The sequence below is a fragment of the Mchenga conophoros genome, linkage group LG22, assembly GCF_057382185.1.
Source record: "Mchenga conophoros isolate Kocher_MC1m ecotype Shallow Benthic linkage group LG22, M_conophoros_male_GT1.1, whole genome shotgun sequence".
NCBI classification, from domain to species: domain Eukaryota; kingdom Metazoa; phylum Chordata; class Actinopteri; order Cichliformes; family Cichlidae; genus Mchenga; species Mchenga conophoros.
This window is the reverse complement of record NC_140546.1, coordinates 37,462,981-37,488,421: the sequence shown is the minus strand read 5'-3', so window position 1 is coordinate 37,488,421 and position 25,441 is coordinate 37,462,981. Positions and strand designations below refer to the sequence as shown.

The following is a 25,441-nucleotide window of genomic DNA, read 5'->3' as shown; positions in this document are numbered from 1 at the left end:
GAGCTTAAACTGAAACAGAATCCAAATTGTGCTGTAATATATATGTAATATTTACATATTAGTTACTGTCCTCGGCATCGTACTGTTTTACCCGACCATAACACTGGAAACACAACCTGTGCTCAACCACGCTGGTATAGTAAACAAACCTGATGCTTCCCCTACATCACGTCAGGTGTTTAGCAGAGCCACTCCAAATTCAGAAGACCTGGAGCTTGTTCTAACATGAAAAGCATAAATATAACTGCATCCCATTTCAAATAGCTAGTCCTAGTACTAGTTATTCTGTGAAACCTGCTTGGCTTTGGTGAAACTTTGTGAGGATTTTTAAAATGTGTCTCATCAGGTTCAGATCAGTTCTAAACACGTATTTGATCTGCGTTCATGTGTAGATTGCTGGGAAAATATGCCTCCCCTAAGCTGAGTTCACTAATGAAACTCTACAGTCGTTCTGGTGCTGAATATACCAACGGAAAGAAACACTATAGTCTCTCATGACCAGTCTCTCATGAGAGACAGAAAACAAAAATTAATACATATTAAGTTGCTGCTTGTCTTGTGTTCATGTCATTTTATCGCAGTCTGATTACCACAGGCATACACCCACAATGAACCTCTAACATGCTTCTTCGTAAAGCCTTCAGGTAGAGTCAGATCGTTGCTGCCTACCTGCCTGCCTGCTGCCCAATCTGTGTGCAGTACAGCCTGCAGACAGGCCACAGCTCAGCACATCCATTCCCACGCAGAGCCACTTGTGAAATGAACATAACAGTGTGTGTGTGTGTGTGTGTGAGACAGAGAGAACGCACCCCCCTCCCCCGTCACCACCAGCAGCACCGAAACCACCCACAGAACTGAACTCACTTCATACAGCCAAACACAGCCTCCCACCTCAGAGCCAATAACAAACATGGCTGAAACACTTGACCACAATTACTGAGCCACAGTCAGAGAAATCCATACATAGTCAGCAGTTCAACCCTGCTGCCACACACACACTGCCTGTGTGTGTGTGTGTGTGTGTGTGTGTGTGTGTGTGTGTGTGTGTGTGTGTGTGTGTGTGTGTGTGTGTGTGTGTGTGTGTCAACAATCAAAGAAATCCACATACGTATCATTGGAGACAAGCAGTGTGTGAAAGCATCTGATTGGCTGCTGTGGCCTCAACAGTGTTTGTCTGAAGGGTGCACGGGAAGCTGCTGGCCTAGATATGGAGATACAGCCCAGTGGCAGGGCTGAGCAGCAGCTCTCAGACGCGATTACACAACAGCTCTTAAAGACTTCTTTTAGCAGCAAGACTTTGATTGGATCTTATTTCCTTCCCACTCGTCCCATTCATCCAGCCAGTCATGTACTCACAAGCCCCAACCCCTCAGTGTGAGGGTGTACACATATTCTACTGAAATGTCAGTGCCTGCGTACGTTTTTAGGTATTATATACCTATAAACACACTGCGTTAGAAATTTCATTGAAGCAGTGTGCACGTCTCTCTCTTACTCTCTTTTGTTGATGAGACTTATTGTGATTGAATCAAGTTGTTGTTTTCACGCAGGACTTGCAGTCCGTCTCTGCACCAATCACCTATCTTGCCACACCGGCCAATCAAAACCTCCAAACAAAGCTTCAGTGGAGGTCAGCCAGGGATCACGCTGAGCATCCCCCGGTCAGCAACAAAAACAAGACTCAGGGAATTAAACCCTGTCATATCCAGTCTTGTTTATCATTGGTTTACGTTTCTTTGTTGTTGTTCTTTCACATTTTTACGTGGATTAATCTGCAACTCGGTTATGTTCAGTTTTCAGCTGGTATAGAGTTGAAGCTTGAAGGAAAAAGTTAGTCAAATAAGAAGAAAGACGCTCACAAAAACATTGTAAGAATAGGATAAAATGTCACACACAGATTAATCCCACTATGACCCTGTTTCCTCTTCTTCTGCATGCCTGATACAGTATCCTCTGGGTGACCCACTAAAGCAAAAACACCATGGCAACAAACCGCGGCTTTAAAAAGCATCCACATTTCTCCTCCACCTGTTACAAACAAGACTGTCAATTGACTGTTATGGGGATAATTTTTTCAGTTGTATATTATTAATGCAGCTCTGAGAGGGCTTTAAAGTTTATAAAGAAATCATTCTGATGATGTCATAGTGATGTCATCAGAATTTTGTAACCATAAAGTCAGCGTGTACACCGTAGAGAGTTTTCAGTTAGAGCCTTAACGATGACAGAAGAAAGTCTGTGCGTCTCATCCTCTGTAGCTTTAATTATGAACTCTTTGATTTAAAAAATAAACTTCTGCTCTCGCTATATCTGTATGTCTACTGCGAGTCCCCACTCTTTCTGTGGAGACTGTCATCATGTTTAATAAATACATTGTGTGTTTTCACGGCGCCTGTGAACCTGAGTAAAGATGGGAGAACCTGAGGCCTCGTCCGTGTTCTGTTACAGTTAACAGTGTGTTTCACTTTTTAAAACGCTCATTAATTGCAGCACTGACCCTTGCATCCCACTGAGGGAACTCCCACTGAGACCATAAAACACAAGTGGAGACAGAGCAAATCAGGTCTCTAATGATGCAAATGTTCTTGTTATTTACGATAAAATGCAGTTCCGTTACTTTTGTGTTTAATGTAACTTGAAGCCCACTTTGATGCTTTATTGACAGTCTCCTGTTGGTTTGTAAACGAGAACGGTGTCAAACAGTAGCTACGAAGGAAAAACCCACATGTGAGGCGTGGAAACAAAAGACTAGTAATCCTAACACAGAATAGGTGATAACCTTAAGTAGATTACAGCTAGCAGTCTATGAGATTACCCTCGTATTAATTTGAATGATAATCTGTAGTTACATCTGTTTGCTGTGACACCCACTGTTACCCTTTAAGCCTCTCTCCTTGTGCCATGCTTTCCCACAGCCTGTGCGTAACTCGGCGTGCGCGCAATGGATAGTAGGGGGCGGGGTGGCTCCAAAGGGTTTATCCCCGTCACGCAACCGACGGCATAGGTGACAGAAATCGGACAGGAGGCTCACTATGTCCCCGATGTGACCGCGGGGAAATACAAGCTTACGAGCGCAAATGCGTCACGGCTCGCCTACCCGGGAGGAACCGTGAAGAGGGGAGTTTGGGCTCCGTGTGGCTTCTCCTGTTTGCACACGGTGGAATTCCTGAATGCAATGAACCCAGTGAACCCTTATCCAGCCACGCTCATTGCCCCTGCTCACACACTGTACTGTGGAGTGACACGAGGACACGCCACTGACATAAATTGCTGGAACCAGGGTCAATTATGTGGCTTTGAGATATGCAGGAAAGGGGGTGTGCTGCAGACACAGCTTGAGGCTAAACATAGTGTAGGCTAGTATTGCACTCAAACCTTTGCTGTGTGGTGTCAGAACATTCTTTCATGTGGCCTACCTTCCACCCGGCTGAACTGTTGCTGTCGCCTTTATCCTTAAAATAAGGAACAAAGCGAACCATCCAGTCGTATATCTGGGACAGGGTGAGCCTCTTCTCCGGGGTGCTCTCGATGGCACGGGTGATGAGATCTGCATACGACAGGTTTCCCCACGCGTTCCGTCGGGAGGACTTGGCTTTGCGTAGCTGGCCGGCCACGTCGAGGGCAGCCCCGGACATGCAGGCGGGAGCGGCCACGACCGGAGCCGGGGCGCCGGCCGGATGCTTGATCTCGGCCGGCGCGCCGCCTTTCCTCTCGCCCCGGCACGCCGGCACGTTGTACTGCTCCACTTTGACTGCCGCCAGGGCCAGACCTCGGCTCGCCTCCTCTCCCCCGGGGAAGTCTTCCGGACACGGCAGCGGCCAGGTGCACGACGGCGGCCGAGCGTGAGGCTCAAATTCCGAATCGATGTCAACCTGATGCACATCCACGCCGCTGTTCTCCATCATCATCAGCATGATCTCCCGCTGAATAGATGTCAAAACCGGGCAAGGTCACAGTAACAAAACGCGTGTCAGTGTTGACGTGACAGTGAGTGAAAATGCCCAAACTGTCCAAACGGGGGTAAAAAGATGTATTTGTACAGTTTCACACACAGGGATTATCAGCAGCTGTGTGGCATATTATCATTCTCCTCAGCGCAACAATGTGGCATCACATCAGGACAGATGAAGGTGTATCCAAGGCATCAAAAGCAGTATCAGTCTCTCTTCCATGTTAATTGCACAACACTGGCTGTGTGGCTGCATGCACAACCGAGTGACGGTCAAACATCCAGTAAAAAAGCCAGACACACTTGGAGAATGTCTCTGTTCGCGCTCCGGCTGCAGCAACAGTTGATCCTTGACAGACGAGGTCCAGAATTCTTATCAAACTCCCCCCAAATTAATTGACTTCAGATTTTTCTCCAGGCTCTGATCCCAGCTCTGCTGGCGCGTTTTGGCAGGTTGGCCAGTGAAACAGAGCCTATTTACTCCTTTAGAAATCAAAACAGGCTCTCATGAATCATTCATGTGAAGCCGTAAATTTCCAGATGAGAGAAAAAAAGAAGCCTCTCGTGGGTTTGTTTGGGAGCATCCTCTGCCTCCTCTCCGCGCAACCTGACTCGGTGTGGTTTCTACCTTTGTCTTCAGCTTTCCGTGCACGTGTCACATGGGTACCGTCTCTCTGTCTGTTGCTCTGCCTTTATTCTACAAGTCTGTGTGTCTCTGAAGGCTCCAAGCCACTCAACTGTAGCCTGGAATAAAGTGGAATAAGTGCTGCTTCCATATAATTGGACGCCGCCTGGATCAAGTCACTCCCTCTAGAACAGGTTTCCAGAGAGGGAGGAGTGTGTGTGTGTGTGTGTGTGTGCGTGCGTGTGTGTGTGCGCGCGTGCGTGTGTGTGTGTGTGTGTGTGTGTGTGCGCGCGTGTGCGTGTGCGTGTGGTGAAATTTCCGACAATACTCTAAAAGCAACCCTTTCTATACAGCAGACAAATTCATTTATAGACTTGTGTTTTAAAATAGTCACATTTTTTTAAAGAAACAATTGAACTGACGGACTTTTTTCTAATCCCACTACAAAGTCCGTCCATCAGAACAAGCCTGTCTAGAAACTTCTGCCAGGTTAATGTTTGAAAGTCCAACTGCCTCTTATTAGGAAAGCAAAACTAATAATTTACCACGAGAACACAAACTAGAACTGAAATCATACGTATAATTAATATTTTCTCCCATTTGTTTTGCATTATTATTTTTGTAGCTTCATTCAGTGAAGTATCTGAATGAAACCTCCATCCAAAGGATGCATTTCTGGGTGTAAATGTTATGAACTGATCCGGTTTAAACACGGTCTGAACTGAAGATAAAATACTGCGTTCACCTTGCAAAACGCAGCTGATGTTCATCTTTTCCTGATGAACCCTGATATTGTTTTGCATTTTTTAAATGTGGCTACAAGAACGATCGTGGCCATCTTGTTATTGTGTGATTAGTGTTGATTGGTTACAGTTAAAAGATTGTTATCAGTCTGCTTGTTAATAGAATAATAGAACATAATGCAGAAAAAGATTAAACACCAAGGTTTGTGTTCGGTAATTAAATCCCTGCAGTAATTATAAGAGCAGCAAAGGTTGTGTAGTATGTCCCAGTATCTCAGTCTGGGACTTTTGGCTTTGCCGTGGCGTCAGTTTGCACAGGTCACAGAGGGGCTGTGGCATGCTGCCCAGTAGCAATACTGACACTAAGTGCAGGTATTTGAAAAAGTCATGGCTGGGGGCGGAGTTAATTTGAACAGATATTGGAGATCAGCACAGCGAGGAAGAAGCAGATGAAACATGAAACATCAGAAAACAACAGCACACAGTGGCTGCACTTGTTTCCAAGTCACTACAAAGACTTTATTTATTCAGTCTTCAGTCTTCTCCACGGCAGCGGCTGAGACCAACCACAGACGCCATCACGGTGAAGTAGATATTTTGCTGTCATCTTGAAGCTTTGAGATCAGGAGGGTTTGAGACCAGAATATGATGAGTGACAGAGGAGCCCACCCACTCCCAGAGGTCCTGGCAGAGGGTCATTCTGGATCCGGAGCTGGCTTTAGGTTTCAGACACGGAAACCTTCATGCGTCTACATGACCAACGTTAGCACCAACATGGTCTGTCTATTTATTTTTGGCACTGCAAGTGCCTGTACACAAAGAACCCTGACTACTGCTCTGTGGGATGCTGGGACACTTTGCATTTTAATTTCATTGTATCTTCTACTGCATTACATTTATCACATACAACAGTGCAAGAATCTTAAGATGTAACTGTGAGCGGTTATTTTATTATCTGTTAACCTCAAACACACAGTGTGAGAGCCGCTCTGATTCACTGTGTGAGGATCATCACCTGTGTGCTGTGCTCCTCGTCTCCTTCAATGAAAGGTGGAATCTGAAGATCTTTCATTGAAAATAAAGAAAAGCACTGAGTGTAGTTTTACTGTAAAGCAAGGTCGAGGTGGGTGAAACACTGGATTTTAACACAGGAGAGCGCTGTGCATGTGAGTGACTGAGCAGAAGAAGAACTAAGGAACGGTTTCATCACAGCCACCCTCCTCCTCATATATCTGTCTAAAAGTAGACGGAAAATCCAATGAGAGAGTGGACAGAGGAGCAAATTCTTCTTGTTGACAAAGTCCAGATGATCACAGTGCTGTAATTTAGGCTTGTGAGGGCCAAAGGAGGACGCTTCCAAGTCTCCTCGGTGTGTTTCTCACACACTGCTGTCTCTGGGTGGCCCTGAGTCCATAAAGCTCGCCCCATCAATGGCCGCTCTGTGTCTCGTAAGCTCCTTTGGAAACCCCCAACGCTGATAGAGGCTGCCACTCTCTGTCAGCCGGTTGTCAGTGACAACCATAAACCTCAAATGCACATAAATGGAATGCTTTCACAAGAACTAAATGGACCTATCAACAGAACGAGAGCCAGCGATCAGCGTTTGTGTGTGAGAGAGTAAAGGAAAAATGAGAGCGAGCGAGATGCTGTAAATGGGAACAAAGAGAAAATTCAAAACACATGGCTCTGCGGTTTTCCGAGGAGATTTTTATGTGCCACAGAGAAGTTGTAACAGGAATGCGGTGTGACTCCTATCATATGGAATGAAAACACTGAAGCGGTGCCAGCAGGGTGGATATAGTGTGGTCTGCTGTGGCTTATGGCAAAGTCCTCGTCATCACGACTAGGTGATGTACTGCCGCAGCGTAAACACGAGAAACATGAGTCACACGGCCGGACGCAGCGTGAAGGCAGACAGGGGAGTGGATTTGTTGAAGACGCTGTGGCAGCTTGTGGGAAACATGAAGAGACTATAAGTAGAGGATAAACACTCAGCTCGTCCAACAAACACATTTTATGTCATTGTTTCGTTTCAGCTGTTATTTGTCAGATTAACCGATTGTACACGGTGGATTCATTTTTATCCATTATCCTTCTGTTTTCTCACCATCTAATATTCATGATATGCATATTGACTGTGTGTGTCACTTCCCTCACTCTGCCCATTCTTATTGATCTCAAAGTCCACTGATCCCCAAACTAATGAAAGGCAAACGACCTACATCGCTCTCATTTAAAGCAACGCTCCAACACAGTCAGCGATGAGGTGTGCTCTCTCCCAGGGTGTCAGGTGCTGCTGTGCTGTCTCAGTGAACATGTGCGTGAGAAGGCCGTGCTGGTGTTTAAGTCCAGGAGATCCTGTTGATTTTCACTTGTTGGATGGCTGTACTGAAAGAGTGATGCATGACACTCAGGAAACGAGCATCATTTGGATAAAAGTTCATGTTGGCTTCTTTAAAATGACGCTGAAGATTATCTGGTGCATTAAAACGTTGTGCTCCACGTGGGCGCTGAGCCCAGTCAGAACGGAGCTTTATGCTTTACCTACCACAGACACCAGCGTGTATCCAAATCCCAGTTCAAACACACCAGTTTTGTGTTTTTCAGCAGAAAAATGTCCAAACTTGTTTCTTCAGATGTTTTAAAAGAAACATCTTTTTGTTGCCAAAGTAACGACAGACTATGAACAGGTGGGACTTTTTATAAAATGCTCTTTGGAGTTGGAAAGGTTGAGTGAACAAAGATCAGAATTCAGGATTTTTCATCGTGACATTTAATCAGCTCAGTTTGTAAAAAGCTTGATGCTCATTTTCTTATGACTTTAATGTTTTAAAGTTAAGCAAACCTAAAACGTGCACTGGCACTTTTACCTTCACTAGCTGACAGTAAAACCATACTCACTCTATCTGTATATATATGTAGGGTCGACCTTACACTACAAAGCGCCCTGAGGCGACTGTTGTTGTGATTTGGCGCCGTATAAATAAGTAATTCTTTTTGTTCTCTTGAACATTTTAAACCAAACTAGCTTCTCTTTTTACAAACTGATGGCTGCTTATGTTCGGCTGGCATGTTTTATTTTGATAACAGTAGCACATATGAAACCAGCCGTGTGCTAATGAAATCTGATCAGGTGCTGCTCCTGAGGGAGGCAAAGAAAGTCAGTGAGGTGCCGGGCCGACTCCTGTGACTTTGAACTGTTGGGCATTAAATGCTTCTAAGGGGGAATTCATGCCATGGGCCAAAATTAAAATAACAACATAAAATGATCAAATAAAAAAACTGCCTTGAAAAAAAGGACACGTACCAGGAGGCCAACAGCCTCGGTGCCTCAGAGCACCTGGGCTTTGTCTGTGGATACATATCAGGTTATTTTCACAACCACTGACATGACCTGCATCGTCATTTAGGTATTTAGACCTGTTGTGAAAGACAGAAACCACAACGTCTTGTTTTTATATTGTTTTCCTACACGGCATGACGAGGAAAGCTTTGGAGTTGCTGCAGGGCATATTTGAAACATCAGCAGGTTCCCCCTGGTTGTAGTGTTTGTTCATACATCAGCCTAAATGCTCTCTGAGCCGAATTACACGAATTACATTTATACTTATCTTTAAGACAGCTGGCATTGTTCCATGCGTGTACTGGAAACCAGTGCATTAAAATGACAAATTAGTTCATAAAGATAAACAGTAAATGAACTGATTCTTATAGAGAGTTTCAACTCAGCACTCAGAGCATCTGTGTCAGACTCACACTCGCTCATACCCCCATGGATGCGTTGGAGAGCAACACGAACCTTCAGCCAACCGGGCCTCATGATTCACCCACCTTTTAAACCCATCCACCTTAGAGTGAACACTAATTGCCTCTTCTCCACAGGTCTTCCTGCTTTATTTTCATGCCAGTCAGTCAGCCTGAGGGATTATTGATGTGTTCACCAGTGGAGAGGGGATGCCACTCCCTGCCTTGGGAAACCCCGAGGCTTTCAACTGTTGAGTAACACCGGCGGCTGCTGCTGATGCTCCAATCAGGAAAGCTGGGATGTTTCCCTCTGTGCTCATGATAAGGACAAACACGAGGAAAGAAGTGGTTGCTACCTGAGTTTGTGCTTCCTTTCTGGATTCACCTGTTTTACTTGAACATAAAGCAGAGCCTGAGCCTGGGCTTCATGCCAACCTCACAGAGAAGATAAACATGCCGAGACCCTGAAGCTGACTCACAATTGAATTCTGACTTTATAGTTAGCATTAGCAGCATTTACAGGGAGCACCTGTCCTCCTCCTTCAGTGCTGCTGGTGCCAGAAACCCAGTGATGATTCTGAGAAAAGATAATAAAGCAGCATTACAACAGTAACATGGTAATAACATTAAATTCAGAAGCCTTTACATGAGTCTAAATCCTTCTGAGTATTCCACTAGCACAAAGTGTTCACTGCACAGTGTTTAGCAGTGTTAATGTGCAGCACTCAGGCGCAGACTCAGAAAGACAGCTCATTTATTTACAGTGACACAATAACGTACAGCAGTGTGGGAACGTGCAGGGATTGGTGGTGCGAAGGGTTGGGGTCAGGCTCACCAGGGTCCAGAGCCTGAGCACAGGGAGACGGGGAGGTCAGGCAATCCACAACGACCAGCGAGATCTCAAAACGCAAGCACATGCCTGCTTCATGCCCTGGTGGACGGGGCTGTGGCTCCCCACACTCCCTAGCAGATCGTTACATGGAGAAACCTTTGGAATGCAAGCATGCTGATCCACACAGGTATGCACACAGGTGTACACACGGGTATTCACAGACGTGGACTACACCTTTCTTGGCTGCTGCCTCAAAGCACACTGTGCGCTGTCTATCTTGCTTGCTGCACAATAGCGTTTAATATTTAGTATCTACTGTTATCTACTGCTAGCTAGTTTATTGTGATGGTGCTGTTTTTTTATTATGTTGCTCCTTTTTTGTTTGTTTTCTCTTCTGTTTTTTTTTCTCCATACAGGTGATCCAGGTGTTTTGTTTGTTTTTTCTTCCCCCCCTTCTCACCGTCTCTTCTCCCCTCTGGTTTTCTTTCTCTCCCTCTCTTTCTTTCATTCTCTCTCCCTGTCCTATCCCCCAGTCATGTCTGTCCCGTCTTAAAAAACAAAAATAAAATAAATTCATAATTATAATAAAGGTCAATCAAATGGACCAATATGGCAAGGCCATGATGATCCACTTGGTAAAATAAATCCGCTTGGCATCTTTCTTGGCCTTCAGACAACAATTCTGATGGTAAAGATCCAAACAGCACACAAAAAAACAAAACAAAAAAACCCGCAAGCACGAAGAAACAATGGGCGGGGTATCACTGACGTTTAGACGTTCAGCGATCCAGCAAAGACAGAATCTCCACCACGGCCTAAAATAGCAGCGTCATCAGCCAGGTGATCGGCTACAGATGGGACCTCTCGAGGTGAGCACAAACAAGCGTGGGACATGGGACGAGTTCGCCCAAGGCCACGAGGCAAAAACCAAAACACACAGAGAACAAGGGCGAGAGACAAATATAGAATACACATCGGAATGTCTTTGCTGTTAAGTTTCATAACTCATAAATAGGTCAAGTACAGAAAAGTAATATCACTCTCCAAATTATTAACAAAATAATCAGTTCAACAGAAACGACACAGACTGTGTTTTTTTCACTAACAATGCCAACATCAAAAACATCAAACTCTTTCTAAGGTGCTAACACTCTGACTGACTGTCCCTGTGGTATATTGCAATAAGCAGCAGCTATTACTACCTCCCACCAGTAGGTGGTACTGTGGTATTGTATGTGATTGAAAGGGAGCTGAGTAAAAAGACCCGACCTCCACCATAGCCTCGTCTCAGTCCTGTGTGCTTGATCTAAAGTTGACTTTGACCGCAACCCACGTTAAACCAGCAGTTGGTACAACGCTGCATAAAGTTACAACATGGTGTGAGAAGTTGGCGAGACCGTGTGAACGGGGACCGCGACGTGAGTAAGCTAGCCGTAGATTAGCTAACGATAGACGTTGCTAACGGTATGGGGCAATTCAGGCCACCATCGCCGCTACTGCTCACCGGCAATTTATCTGAGACCTGGCGCAGGTGGGAACAAAGATTCAGACTGTATATGACTGCTACGGGTGCGCTGGAGAAAGATGAAAAGGTTAAAACAGCCATTCTTCTCCACACTATCGGCGAGGAGGCGCTTGAAGTGTACAACACACTCACTGTAACCCCGGCCGGAGACGCGCTAGCAATGGAGGACATTCTGAAAGCGTTTAAGGACTACTGTAGTCCACAAAAGAACGTTGTTTTTGAGCGCCATAAGTTCTGGTCATACCCAATGTCAACAGGTGTAACAGTGGACAGATATATCACAGAACTCCGTCAGAAAAGTAAAAGTTGTGAGTTTGGGGTCAATGAGGACGACATGATCAGGGACAAATTGGTGTTCAGCATAAATGACACAAGACTAAAAGAGAGATTACTTCGTGACAACGACCTCACACTGCGCAAAACGATAGAAATATGCAGATCAGCAGAAGTGGCCAAGTCACAGATTCAGGCTATGCAGTCAACAACTGCAGCCCAAGATACATCAGTGGACGCATTAAGAAAAAAACTTCGAAAGGGCTTCAAAAACTGGAATTATTTGATTTAAGAACATTTTTGTGTAGATTCAGTTCAAAATAAATCATATCCCAGTCGTTTCAGTTTCACCGATGTTGGGAAGCTGCAGACATCACGTTACAACACGTAGAGTAACTGAACTCAGACGTTTAAACATCAGCTCATTTAGAGTTTGCTTTCAAAAAGTGGGACATTCACTTATTGTAATAATAATAACAATAATAATAAAGAGGAAAGAGGTTCAAAATGTATAAGTAAGTAAAGCTTTATTTGCACCTTTAACCCTTTAGAGCCGGTCGGAGCGGACACGCTCCATTTTGTGTAACTATTTTTAAATCCCGGTAGCTCTGCAGCCACGTAAGCTAGCGCAATAATTTTTTTTGCATATGAAACCGGAGGAGTTGTACTTACATCTGATGCCATCAGCTTGTCCTCGGTCACGGTTTCCTTCCACGTATAGCTTTGCAAAAACTGCATAAAAAGCACTTGCAGCAACAAAAACATAATATTCCAGAAACACGCTTTGCCGATCCGATCAGCTGTTCATAACACTTCCTACGTTGGAATAGACGTCAGCGCGAGCTTTTGCATGTCCGCCATTACCTGCCCATAACGGGAGGTGATGTAATTTTCGCGGAAATGTAGTTTTTTTTACCATCAGGGCCTCAGGGCCTATACTGGTGTTTTTAAAAGTTATCTTTGACTTTATGACTTTCTGTGTGGTTTCTGGGATGCTGAGGACTCATATTGCACTGCTGGAAATAGTTTATTTTGATGCATATGCTGCTTTTTTGCAAATTTGCACTATAATATTTATTTTCGTTTTTCCTGCAGTATATAAAAATTGGTGTATTTCAAAAATAAAACTATGAAGACACTCAAAATAAATTTCCTGTGGTAGGAAACTATTTTGTGCAACTTTTTTGTATTTACAGTTTTGAGGGATAAGCCTCTCAAATTTCTCTAACTAGAAATATATGTTAAAAAAGCAAAAACGATTTTACATTTTTTTGTAGTTTATTGCACTTTTTTGCTATTTATGTAATTACTATGCACTTAATGAATACATATTATTAAAATCTGGGCTATAATTGTTGTATTGATGTATAGCAACTTGAAATGCTCCCAAAAATGGCTCCACAGCCTGTAAAAATATGATATAAGCTCTGGCGGACTTGGTTCTGTGGTAGGTCTTAAAGGGTTAAGAGGTAGTATCTTTATCTCGGAAAAGAGGGATGTGGTATATTGCAATAAGCAGCAGCTATTACTACCTCCCACCAGTAGGTGGTACTGTGGTATTGTATGTGATTGAAAGGGAGCTGAGTAAAAAGACCCGTCCTCCACCATAGCCTCGTCTCAGTCCTGTGTGCTTGATCTAAAGTTGACTTTGACCGCAACCCACATTAAACCAGCAGTTGGTACAACGCTGCATGAAGTTACAACAGTCCCCCTGCTAGCTTATGCTTACAAATGGACCGTGTGCCATCGTGGTCGCACAGACGGACACACCGCGCTGCTCTGCTCGCTAAGCTAACTAAGCTTTGGGAAACAAAAGAAAAAGCCCGATACTGGTTATGTTACACTGGCAGCATGAAGTCAGTGCATTATATTGAATCATTATCATCTGTTAGCTATCCGTCTGTCTCAGCGTGTTAGCCCTGCGACAGACTGGCAACCTGTCCACAGTGTCCCCCGCCTCTCACCCTGAGACAGCTCGGATAGGCTCCAGCCACCCCCCCTCTTCTTCTCATTTCTTTCTTCTTTTTACCCTCCCAGAAGGATAACTCCTCCACACTAGGAATGGGTACCGGTATCCGGTGCCATGATGGCACCGGTTCTGACATAAACGGTAGTAACCAGACCGAAAAGCAGCGCACATTTCAGGGCTTTATTTCGGTGCTTTTTTTCCTGAGACGTCACACACTTTGAATTCTAGCCAATCATTTTACGTTTCCGAGGATAGTAGGCGGGGCCAGGTACGTACGTTCTTTTAGAGCAGAGCTACAGATTAAAAATGTCCAAGGCGAAGCGGTCAAAAGTCTGGCTGTACTTCACAGCAAAAGATGCAAACTCAGCAGCAACAAGTGCTTTAAGCTGATACTGTGATACTGTCAAAGGAGGTAACACCTCGAATCCGATGAAACACCTGGCGACGCATAGCGTTTTTTTAAAAGCCGAAAAATGTGCCGTATTTGATAGCTTGCTGCGAGACCTCACACCGAGCACATCTACTGCGGGTGTGGTGCCTGTTATCGAGTTAGCAACATCCCCCAGAAACCCGAAGAGGAGAGTCCTGGCCCCTAGCCCTGCCAGTGTAGCAGAAATGATGAGGATGATGATGCAGCAGCAGCCGTTCTTCTCTGCGTGAGTAGCTTAATGTTGTTCGTGTGTAATTTACGTTGAGTAGGCTAACCACGTTATTACATTAATGCATGTAAGGTGAACTAGCAAACATCATCATAGCTACATGCTGCTGTCTTCTTGTTTGATGGCAGATACTCCCTTCACCCTGGCCAAAAAGGCTAAAATGACCAAAGAAAAAGTGGAAAACAGCTAAACATGAGAGGTTTTTGGACAAAGTTTGTGTTTTTTCCATTGTTTAAGCACTGCTTCCAGCCAAGAGTGATACCATATATGCCCCATAGCTGCAGAAAAGGCTAACATTGTTATCTTTTTACAAAAACCAGCTGAACATGAGAGGTTTTTGGACCAATTTTGTGTTCTCCATTCTTTAAGCACCGGCACTGTTTCAAAAGTACCGATTTGGCACCGGTATCGGATAAAACCTAAACGATACCCACCCCTACTCTTCACTGTCATTGACCTACATCAGTCATCAGGTTGGTTTAAACAGAATCACAAAGACAGGAACGACAGTTGGTGGAGTCAGGTGAGGCTCGCTCATTGCATCCTTTGTATCCTCAACAGGACATTTTATAATAAGAACACTTGGAGGGAAAGTTGTTCAAGCAACAGTGTGTGGCGGCCAAACACATCAGCAGCCATCGTAGCCTGGAACATTTCTGTGTTACCAGACTTGTTGTTGTTGTTGTTGTTGTTGTGAGAACACTAATATCCAACTCGGTAAATCGGACATTAAAAACATTTGCAACAAAACAACAAAATAAAAAATGAATGTTCCAGATTCTTAAAATGCCTACATTTTTTATTTGTGCCAACACATTTACTTATTTTACTTTTAGGATTTATGCAGTGTTTTGATCCTAAACTCGTGGTATATCTCACCAGAAGTGGAACATTAGTAAAACAATGTAAAGCTCTTACTAAAGAACTAACTTCAATAAGCAAACGAAGAGACGTTCAAAGGAGTCGACTAAAGCTAACCCGAGTCCTCCTGTGGAAACTAAATGTTGGATCGATCTGGAGTCTGGAGCACGATTGTGGATGTGGAGCTTCCTGCTTGAAATAGCAACTAGAGATGCCAATTTGATTTTCCCAACACCGCTCAAAGTTCATGTGTGAAATTAGTTTTCTCTTAAATTTGTTATCTGTTGCTCTCTTTAGTAAAAACAGCTCCCCGAAAACTGACTTGAATACAGTCACAGTGCAACTGTAAAACCCCCAAATCTCAAACTGAGCCAAAGCACCTGGGCTGTAGGATATCATCATTCCCACTATCATGTACTTTGCATCTGAAGACAGAGTTTTAGCTGCATGTGACACTGAGACCTAATAAAGGAAATACACTAAACACGTTACTTTTTATTTTAAAGTTCATAGCAGCTCAAATGTTAAAACAAGTATGAGGGACTATTCACCCACAGGGAGGAAGGATACTGTGCAGCGTCTGTGGCACTAGTTTTGAATCTCTGGGTGAGGCTGTAAAATTTGTGTTTCTGAGCTCAACTTTAAACAACCTCTTCTTTTTGTTTTCCTTTTTTTTGCTCAATGTTGGTTCATAATCCTTCCCTCCAGCCCTCCTGTTTCTCTACAACTAAACCTCAGTTACATAAACCTACTGAATCTGTTGTTGTGTGTGGAAACTGTGGGTGCAGAGGGCGGGGCATCTTACTGCCAACGGCCACCCCAGGAATGCAGCCCCACAGTGGGTCTGGACCACAGCCAGCCATGTGGCACTGAAACACAAAGAGGAAAAAAGAGGAACTTTGAGTGCGTTTTTATTTATCGTAGGACAACAAAAGGCAGCATTTTGCTCCCGTGTTGGGAGTACACGCCGAGGTCGTCTAATACTGCACGCGTTGAGTCTTTCTTCTTCTCTTTAACGATAGAAACCGCGGCGTTGTGGTGCGTCTGGCTCACAATCCTTTGATGAACACAAACACAGTTTCAGTAATATTTAAAGAATCCCCTCCAGCAGTGTTCGGTGGTAAAAGGGTTCATGCAGACGCAATGACAGACTTCTCTCTGCCATACCTGACATAAAGAGGTTTAGCTAACACTACCTGACACCTACTGTTAATCCTATTTCAAATTGCACTCTCAACCATGAAATCCACTCACAAGAGGTAAAAAATACACAGCGATGCAATGCAGAGGTGTTACAAAGATAATCTTTCCCCTGCCACTTTTCTCCACTGGCTTTAAAGGAACAGAGCAGATACAATTAAACCATGGGCAGGTCTTCTGGGTGAGAAACGGGGGGTGGGGGCTCCTTGTGAAATTAGGCTATGCAGCAAATCAAAGGGGAATGTTATCATACTGCGAGGCAGCCAGACATGTGGCAGACACCGTTTCCTTGGTTTTTAAACCAAAGCTTAATTTGCACCAAAGCTTCCTGATGCTGGCTGCGGAAAGTTAATCATACAAACTCTTCCAGGCGTTGCGGTCTTGTTGACCCAGCGCTGATCCCAGAGCGGAGGCACGAGTCTGGACGGAGCTCATTCAGCACGACTGTTCTGACTGAGGGTTCGTGAGCTGCAGTAACAAAACCAGCAGGTCCTCCAACTAAAGCAGCCGAGGCTGATGTTGAAGCTTATTGCAAACTGGCAGATGAGAGGCCGAAAACACACACTGCATAATTTCCATTACTGGACAGTTTGGGCTGATAGTAGCAAAGTCATCTGGGTTATCTTGACAAAAGCTCTAAAGGTTTCGTTTCTAACAGCGTGCTGGCTGTGGTACTGCTATCGAACTAATGAAAGACTGTCTCCGGTTGCTGTGCGCAGGGTCCAGCATTAGTGGAACTTGACCCAAATTCTTAATCGATGAACTTCCACTTGAACGTTTATATTTAATTATCTTTTCAAAGAATATTATTAAGCATATCTACCTCTGCATTACACAGATTTAAGGAATATGACTTTAAACAAATAAAGACCCAAAAAATAAAGAGAGAGTAACTTTGTAGTGCCGCTGACTGCAGTCAACGAGGAGGTCGGAGGCTGACAACAAGGCTGTAAAGGAGAGGGGTAGACAGTGCGGGAGGCCGGCTGTGACAGGGATGGGAGGGTGGGTGTCACCAGGTACGATTCCCCCTGTCTCGGTGCATCTCAAGAGTTTCGCCTGGCTGATCAGGGACGACAGGAATGCTGCTCCTACCCTTCAGTCAGCTGTCACAAGAGGTCACGGAAGAAGACAGAGCATGCGAGTCACACACTGCACAGGTCAGACGCATGCGGGCTACATGTGTCGGCATTCAGCAGTGCGCGCTCACGCCGCATGTGAAGTTCGACAGCAGCTCTGGAACTGGGAACAGGCGTGGGCTGACAGGAAGTGATGTGCTGCTCAGTTTAATTTCTCCATCATTTCGATTATTTTGGCAGTCACTGGTGAAGTCTGGGGACTGAAAATAGAGGAACAAAAATACAACAACTTGGATTAGAGAGGGAAAAAAGGAGGGAGTTCAGAGGGTCGTATATCATTAAGCAATTGAGAAAGTTAATTAGGCAGCTCTGATAATTATTGCCATGGCAACCTGCGTGCACTCATGCAGATTTGATTAACGAGGTGCCATTTATGCGTACTGGCTAGACGGCGAGGCCTGCAAAGAGCTTGAGAGACCCCTATAGGTGGAAGATGTAACGTGTGCTTTATTCACAGCCTCATTGTGATCCTACACTTCAGCCAGCACTTCTTTACTGGCTCCTAATGTCTCGTTCCAGTGAGAGCAGAAAGGTTTCCCAGTAAGAATAAATGATATTTCCACAGATGGACGGGAGTGTTGAAGAAAAGAGTAAAGAAAAGATGCGTTTTGCATCTAAAGAAGTGCGTTGGTGTGGGTGTGTTGTATTCTAGTACACATGTTGCCCTCTAGTGGAGTACAGCAACACTCCTGAGCACACACCTTGCACTGAAAGCTGTCTGCAGCCTTGCTTTGCAGTCTGGTGCAGGGATGCTTCATTATGCAGTGGGGACAGTTACTAATGGCTGTTAAGATAACAGAATGCAGCAGCAATAAACCCAAAGAGCATCCGAAACGAGAGCTGAGCCAATTTCAAAGACAGGAGCTGTCATCAGTCAGTACATGAATCAGAGAACAGATAGGTGCTCACGATCTTCAGAGCATAGTTTCATCAACATGATGCACGAGACACGCTATCAAAATCAGTTAGCTAAAAAATTAATAAATAAAAACTTAATTAGCACCCTCACCATAGATGGCACCAGCATGCAGACAAAAGCAAATACATGAAAGTAAAGTAAGCTCAGTGGGAGATTTCTCCAGGGACACGCTAATCCTCCTCCACATCATTTCACACACAGCCAAGTGAGAGGTATGGATTATAGTTTATTATACAAATATCAAGCACAGATGCATTTTAATGACAGTCATATCAATTACAGCCTCTCGCTCTAAAGTGTTTCATAAATCTCTGACAACAGCACGTGCTCAGAAAGCCACGTCCTGGTGTAAAAATAGAAAACGGGAATAAAACATTGATTTTACTGTCATGAATACCTGTTTCTTTATCGAGCTGCTTTGAAGCCAGTCTTCACCTGCAGTTCACAGCCTTGTCACAGTCTATTACAGCTGCTGCTTGTTTCCTGGCTCGTGACATTTTCTTAAATCAGCTACTGACCAAATATATTTCACACCCAATGTGAAGGATCCACACACACAGGCGGATGAGGAACGATGGACACAGAAGGCAGAAAGGGACGTGATAACATACATCATTTAAATGCTTTCAAAGTCGTTATTAGAGCTACAACATTTCTCTATCAAATCAATATGTTTTTGTGTTTCTACACCACAATATTAAATACTAATGTAATAGACTATTATTGGTTATTGTTAGATGCTGCGTTTTTGGACATACTGCCTGATACAGGCTCATTTACCACAATCAGCCTGCTGATAAGACGTTTTGGTGCAGCCAGAGCAAAAACCAGAGTTAAAACATCAAAAACCACAAAAAGATACTGACGTGTCACTGAAAGTTTCCTCATCATCAAGATTATCTGTTGTGGTGGTGAAGACAGAAAAAGTTAGCTGTCAGTCTATGTTTCTGTCCTCGCCTGTGTTCACAAACTCATAGTGACCAAGTGGGCCAAGAGATAACATGAGCTATCGACTCCACATCGAAAAGGAGCGAGGTGAGATGGTTAGACGTCTGTGCACTGAATCATATCTGTTATTAACCTCTGTCTCTCTTCCACAGCATGTCTTTATCCTGTCTTCCTTCTCTCACCCCAACCAATCACAGCAGATGGCCCCGCCCCTCCCTGAGCCTGGTTCTGCTGGAGGTTTCTTCCTGTTAAAAGGGAGTTTTTCCTTCCCACTGTCGCCAAAGTGCTGCTCACAGGGGGTCATATGATTGTTGGGCTTTTCTCTGTTGTATTATTGTAGGGTCTGTATAAATTAAATTGAATTGAATGGGTTAAGATGGTTCAGGCATCTGACCAGAACGCCTCCTGAGCACCTCCCAGTCAAGGGTTTTTGGGAACTTCCTATCGGGAGGAGGTGTATGAGCTGGACGAGGTGGCTGGGGTGAGGGAAGTCTGGGCTTCTCTGCTCAAACTGCCCCCACGACCCAAACAAAGATAATAACCACCGTGTAGCATCACCTCTTCTTTTACAAAACATCTTTAATAATAATAATGGATTGCATTTATATAGTGCTTTTCGAGAACCTCAAAGCGCTTTACAATTCCACTATTCATTCACTCTCACACACTGGTGGAGGCAGCTACAGTTGTAGCCACAGCTGCCCTGGGGCAGACTGACAGAAGCGAGGCTGCCATATCGCGCCATCGGCCCCTCTGGCCAACACCAGTAGGCGGAAGGGTAAAGTGTCCAGGACAGAGAGCCCAGGGATCGAACCGGCGACCTTCCGGTTACAGATGCGATTCCCAACCCCCTGAGCCACGGTCTTTGAACTGAGCAGACCGGTTCCTGGACTTTGGGGAGAGGTCAGTGTTGTCCCATAAGAGATTTTAGCTGCAGAGTCAAATGTTTTCATTTTAAACGAGCTTTAGCCCCGACAGGGTGGTGACGTTTCTGCATCATGTGTCACAGAGGGAATCTCCTTTGCACTAACCTGCATTTGTTGACTGAGCCCATGCTGTGACTTCCATGATAGATCATAGACATCCAACACTGACCTTGAGACTCCAGATTCCTGTTTCTTGGTCAAAAAGTCTCTGCTTTGACGTTTGCTTGGAGTCGTGGTCTTGTTGGTGTTTGAACCCACTGCTGATCAGATTTAGTCTAGAAGGAATTCCATGATCTGCCAGACTGGTTTGTTCAAGATACAGTTAAGTTTCACTCATTTGAACTTCACCGGTTCCAGAATCAGAATCCCATACAGTAATGTAATCTCCACATAACTGTGAATGCAGTGCAGCATCAACACATTCTCCAGGTTTTCCTGCAGACATAAAGCCAACGATGCGCACTGAAGGGTTCAGACTCGGACTCGTCCATCTTCCAGTCCATCGTTTGTCCTCTCTGGCAAAGCTGAGCTGTTTCTGGACGTTTGCAGGCCTCAGTAACGACTCTTATTCCTGCATGATCAACAAGCACCAGTCTTTTGGTACAGCTGTGGCTTAAACCTGACGCTGGCTGATGGTCTAATAAATCTGTTAAGCACTGGCTTAATGAACTAGTTCAATACTCACATTAGTGATGATGATATTTCTATTGACACTATTATTATTATTGGATGACTCTTTTCCTTTACACAGTGACGCCAGAGAGGCATAAAGTTGATATTTAAATAACATCTGGATGTGAAAATGAAGTTTGTGTTCTGACTTTCAGGACTTTACATTTGGCCTTTTAATCCAAGGAAAACTAGAAATGATGAATGCATCCACAGCTGTCAGTCTTATATTTTGTCAGCTCCCGGCAAATGAAGTTGTTCCTTTACAAAAGCACGTGGAGTTTGGGGCTGCTCGCACTCAGCACACAGATTCCCCTTTGAATCCGCACTTTTTCAACATCCTGCTGAGAACCAACAACAGCAAACAAAGACCGGTTTGACGTACCTCTAATTCAGTCTCCTCTGTGGGCAATCCCAGCAGGCCTTCAGCTCCCCTGGAGTGGTGCTAGCTTGGATCTGGGCTTTTTCCCTAAGAGTGGAGTCTAATGGACCCTGCTGTGTGGTTCCAGGCATATTCATCCAAGGAAAGTCATGTGTGCTGTGTTATCAGCACCAACATCTAAGACCAGCTTTCATTCATGCATTTCTCCTACATCGAACTAGTTCGAATAAGCTTTGGAAACACAAGTTTTTGAAGCTGACTGACATTAAGCTCCACTAAAGCTGAACTCATTTTAACCAGTCATGTGACTGGGACACTGGACCTGACTCACTGCTGTTGAGGTCTACAATGAAAACGCTCTCCTCTGATGTTTGTGGACACGAGGACAGAGTGGATGCTCTGGTGTGTATGTGTGGTCTCACACATGTCCTTCTAAGCAGTCTAAGAAGTTCCTGCAGAATAACCAGACACCTGTCACTGGGTCTGAGGACAGAGAGTTTATATCTTCTGCTTTTTGAATATTCTTTGATTTATTGTTATTCATGTTGTGTAGTCTTTGCATTTCTTGTTTCTAAGTTATTTTCTGTAGTTTCTAGGATGTGGGTTTTGTTTCTATGCCTCCCCTGTCTAGTCAACCTCGTCTCTATGTTCATGCATCTCCTGTGTCCAGACTATGTCTCCATGTCTCAGTGTCAAGTCTGAGTCTTTGTGAATGTCTCCTGTATCTTTGACAGTCTTGCGTGCTCTGTCAGTGTTTTTGCTTTTGCTTCCTGGTCTCGTTATGTGTGATTACTCCCAGCTGAGCTCTCCTCCGGTGTCCGATGCCCTCGTTATCCCTCTGTGTGTTTAAGCCCTTTGTCTGTTTCCTCCTCCGTGACATGTTCCATGTCTCAGGTTTCTAGTTTCCTCTCTGTTTAGGTTCAGTCATTGTCTTCCTTCGCTTTTGTTTGTGTTTTTGGGTCCACACTCTCTCGGCTCCACGCCGTCTGTACAACACCTTACATTTGATTCTCATCAGCATAAAGCTTTCAAAAACTTGTGTGGATGCTGTACACAGAACACAGTGTAAAGGTCTCAAACCACCATCTTTAGGTTTTACTAGGAAAATGACAAATAGTTATGGTGATTTACTGCAACATGTAAACATACACAAAAACACAGTTTGTATTCAGGGAGCCTAAAGGGGCCGACCAGCTCTCTCCCTGTGATTCCAGCCTAAAACAAGACTCCACGCCTCCTTACTGATGTCGCAGCCTTGTTGGGACATGGTGGTCGTCCACCAACCATCCACCACGTGTGAGCATGTGAGCATTGATCAAGGGTGGTCGAACTGCAAGTCTCTGGAGGATCCTGTACCTTGATGTTCGCGGGACTCCAGAGGAACCAGCAGCTTCAAATATCTGTTTGCTGCTTAAAGGCCTTTCAGCTGCTGCTCTCTTAATGTATTTGTCTGGCAGAAACCTCCCTCATTGCTGTGACTCAGCCACAAATCTCTTAACAGTACAGTCATCACGCTGGAAGTTTTCGTGAAGGTTTTCATTCCTTGTCCAAGTCATTAGACTATTTCACGATTTTCAGCAACAGAGATGCTTTTTCTCTCTCGTACTGTTTGGTGGTCTGCTTAATGTTTTATTTGTCACCTGTCACCCACTCGGCTCTTACGCAGAGTTTCTGTCTGAATCCTGTTCATGTGTTTCCACCACTTTGCATTTAATCATTAGTTATTATTAAACCCTCTCCCACAGTGTGTCTTTTGTCCCGTCTCTGTTAAAGGTGAGTTTTCCTTCCCACTGTCACCAAGTGCTTGCTGGTAGGGAGTCAATATTTTGATAGATCCGCCCAATTTCTCCAAATGAGTTTGCTTTGCAGATTTTCAGTCAGTTGAATCGGGTGAAGCGGGAGGCAGAGTTTACTGAAGAATGCCTGCAGAGTCTGTAACTGACTCAGAGTACAAGCCAACCAGAAAGCCCGAGTTCGCCTCATCTCAGGGTCAACAAACTCAAATCAATTTAATTCAGTTTTATTGCTGTGGTGCTAAATCACAACAAGAGTAGCCTCCAGGCACAAACTCGCAGTTATTAGCTAAGCCCGTTTCCTGCAGTAGGGTCCAGGTGATCGACCTGGCAACTAGAGAAAAACCAGACGAAGTACAACCCCGTACACTTAGAACTGCATCCTACCAGACAGATGTACTATCAGTAGTATGGGGTGGAGGAGCAGCCTGTTAGACTCCTGCAGACTCCTGCAGTGAGAAGCAGTAACATAAAGACACGTGCAGAGAACCTCTCTATAAGAGCAACTGATTAATGAGTCACTGCTCAGCACCCAGCCAGGCTACAGAGGGCCAAAGTCTTAACATGTCGACACACTGGGCTCTTAGGTAGGCACATTCAGCTTTCATTGATGCAATTATTATTGAACTAATCACGGCATTAAAAAAAATCTTTATTTAAGCAGGGAAAAAATTAATTGACATTAGAAAAATTCTTTTCCAAGGATGTCCTGGCCAAGATGAGAACAGCACAGTGTGCAACGTGCTAAATAAGCCAGTGTATTTAGCCATGTAGACATGAGCAAGAAAACCTGCTGAATTTCAAACTGTGGCAGTCGGCATTGATCTGTTTTGATGTTGACTCTGAGTCTTGGGCGGCAGAGCAGGAATTCTGACTTTCCCACACAGGCTGTGCTCCATCAGCCTCAGCATAAAAGGACCAGCTCCTGCACACAGTCTCTGTCATATGTGAACATATGTGAAGTGTGGTAAACAGGCTCCTATATGGCTCCGTGTTCCCAGCGCCTCCCTGCTGACTGAAAGAGGGCATCACTAACGCCTCATCTGTAAAAACTCACCTCCTTTCCCCAAATTTGCAGCTCACAGCCTCAGTAAACAAACGCAGTCCCCTTGGAACAGCTTCTTCTCGTCGGTGTGGAACTTCTCTGGATCACCTGGAATATCCTCACCTGCACTAAAAACCATCTCCTCTCCCTCACTGAACTTTCCCGTGGTGAGTGGCTCACCTGTGTCCTCCTCCAGGTGCTTAGCAGTCCCTACAGTTAAATCTTAAACTTGTCCCTGTTGGCTCCTCATTTGAGTCCACCTGTAACTGTTGGCACAAAATGGGGAAGAAACCTGATCTGAGTGACTTTGACTGAGGTTTGGTAACTGCTGCTGGGCAGTCTGGTCTCAGTATTTCAGAGACTGCTGACCTACTGGGATTTTCCCCATACAACCACTGTATGGGAAACTGTTTACAGAGAATAGCCCAAAAATTAAAAACATCCAATGAGTAGAAGCTCTCTGCCTGGTTGATGCCAGAGAGCTTTGATCTGACAGAAAGGCAATAATAATAATTCTTATGACCAACACACAAGGTTAAAGGTTAACATTAAACCTGAGACAGATTGGTTAATATACATATATATATATATATGGACAGATAACCCATCTCACCTAAAAGTCCTTTTTTAACTGTTCGTATTTATAATCCTACCATATGATGTTTACCAGCAGGTGTCAGTGGTCACCAGTTTACTTTTTTCCATGTGGACTTTTAAAGTAAAGCCAGCTGGTTTTAAAGACTTCAAAGTCCTTACTTTCTGTTTGCTGTTGTGCCAAACACACATTTCCTTCCTGCTTTCACAACATGACTGCCTGCCATCAGGCTGGGTTGAGATATATCCGTTGACAGGAAGACAAAGACACGATGCATGCCGGGGCACCTTTTCTTGCAGTTTGAATGTGCTTCCCTCAGTCAGTCTACACCAACCTGTAAATGTGATGGATTGCCTTGAAGTTGATTCAGGGTGGAGAGATGAATCCAAATTACTGCGGCAACCTACTGACTTCATAAACAAACAGCTGGACTCGACTACCATGAACTTTCAGAAAAAAGACACGAAAAGAGACTTGAGTGCCTGACATTTCTTTACTTGACACTGCAAATATAATTAAATGATGCAAGTTTTCGCCTAACTTTTAGGTTTATACTTATACTTGGTTCAACTATGATGTTTGCATGAAGCTGCATGTTATACAAAGCAATGCATGTATTTAGTTTACGTCTATATTTTCAAGCTGAAT

The 25,441-nt window shown here is 44.4% G+C and overlaps 1 protein-coding gene across 1 annotated transcript in view; it reads right to left on the bottom strand.

Annotated features, from left to right (window-relative positions):
* Positions 1-4,651, bottom strand: part of foxo6b (forkhead box O6 b) — a 37,035-nt gene extending 32,384 nt beyond the window's left edge. Inside the window, exon 1 of the mRNA XM_085262483.1 lies at positions 3,417-4,651. Coding sequence (XP_085118609.1) covers positions 3,417-3,914 — 498 coding nt within the window. The 5' untranslated portion in view covers positions 3,915-4,651. The remainder of the gene's footprint in view (positions 1-3,416) is intronic.
* Between the last annotated feature and the right edge of the window lie 20,790 nt (positions 4,652-25,441).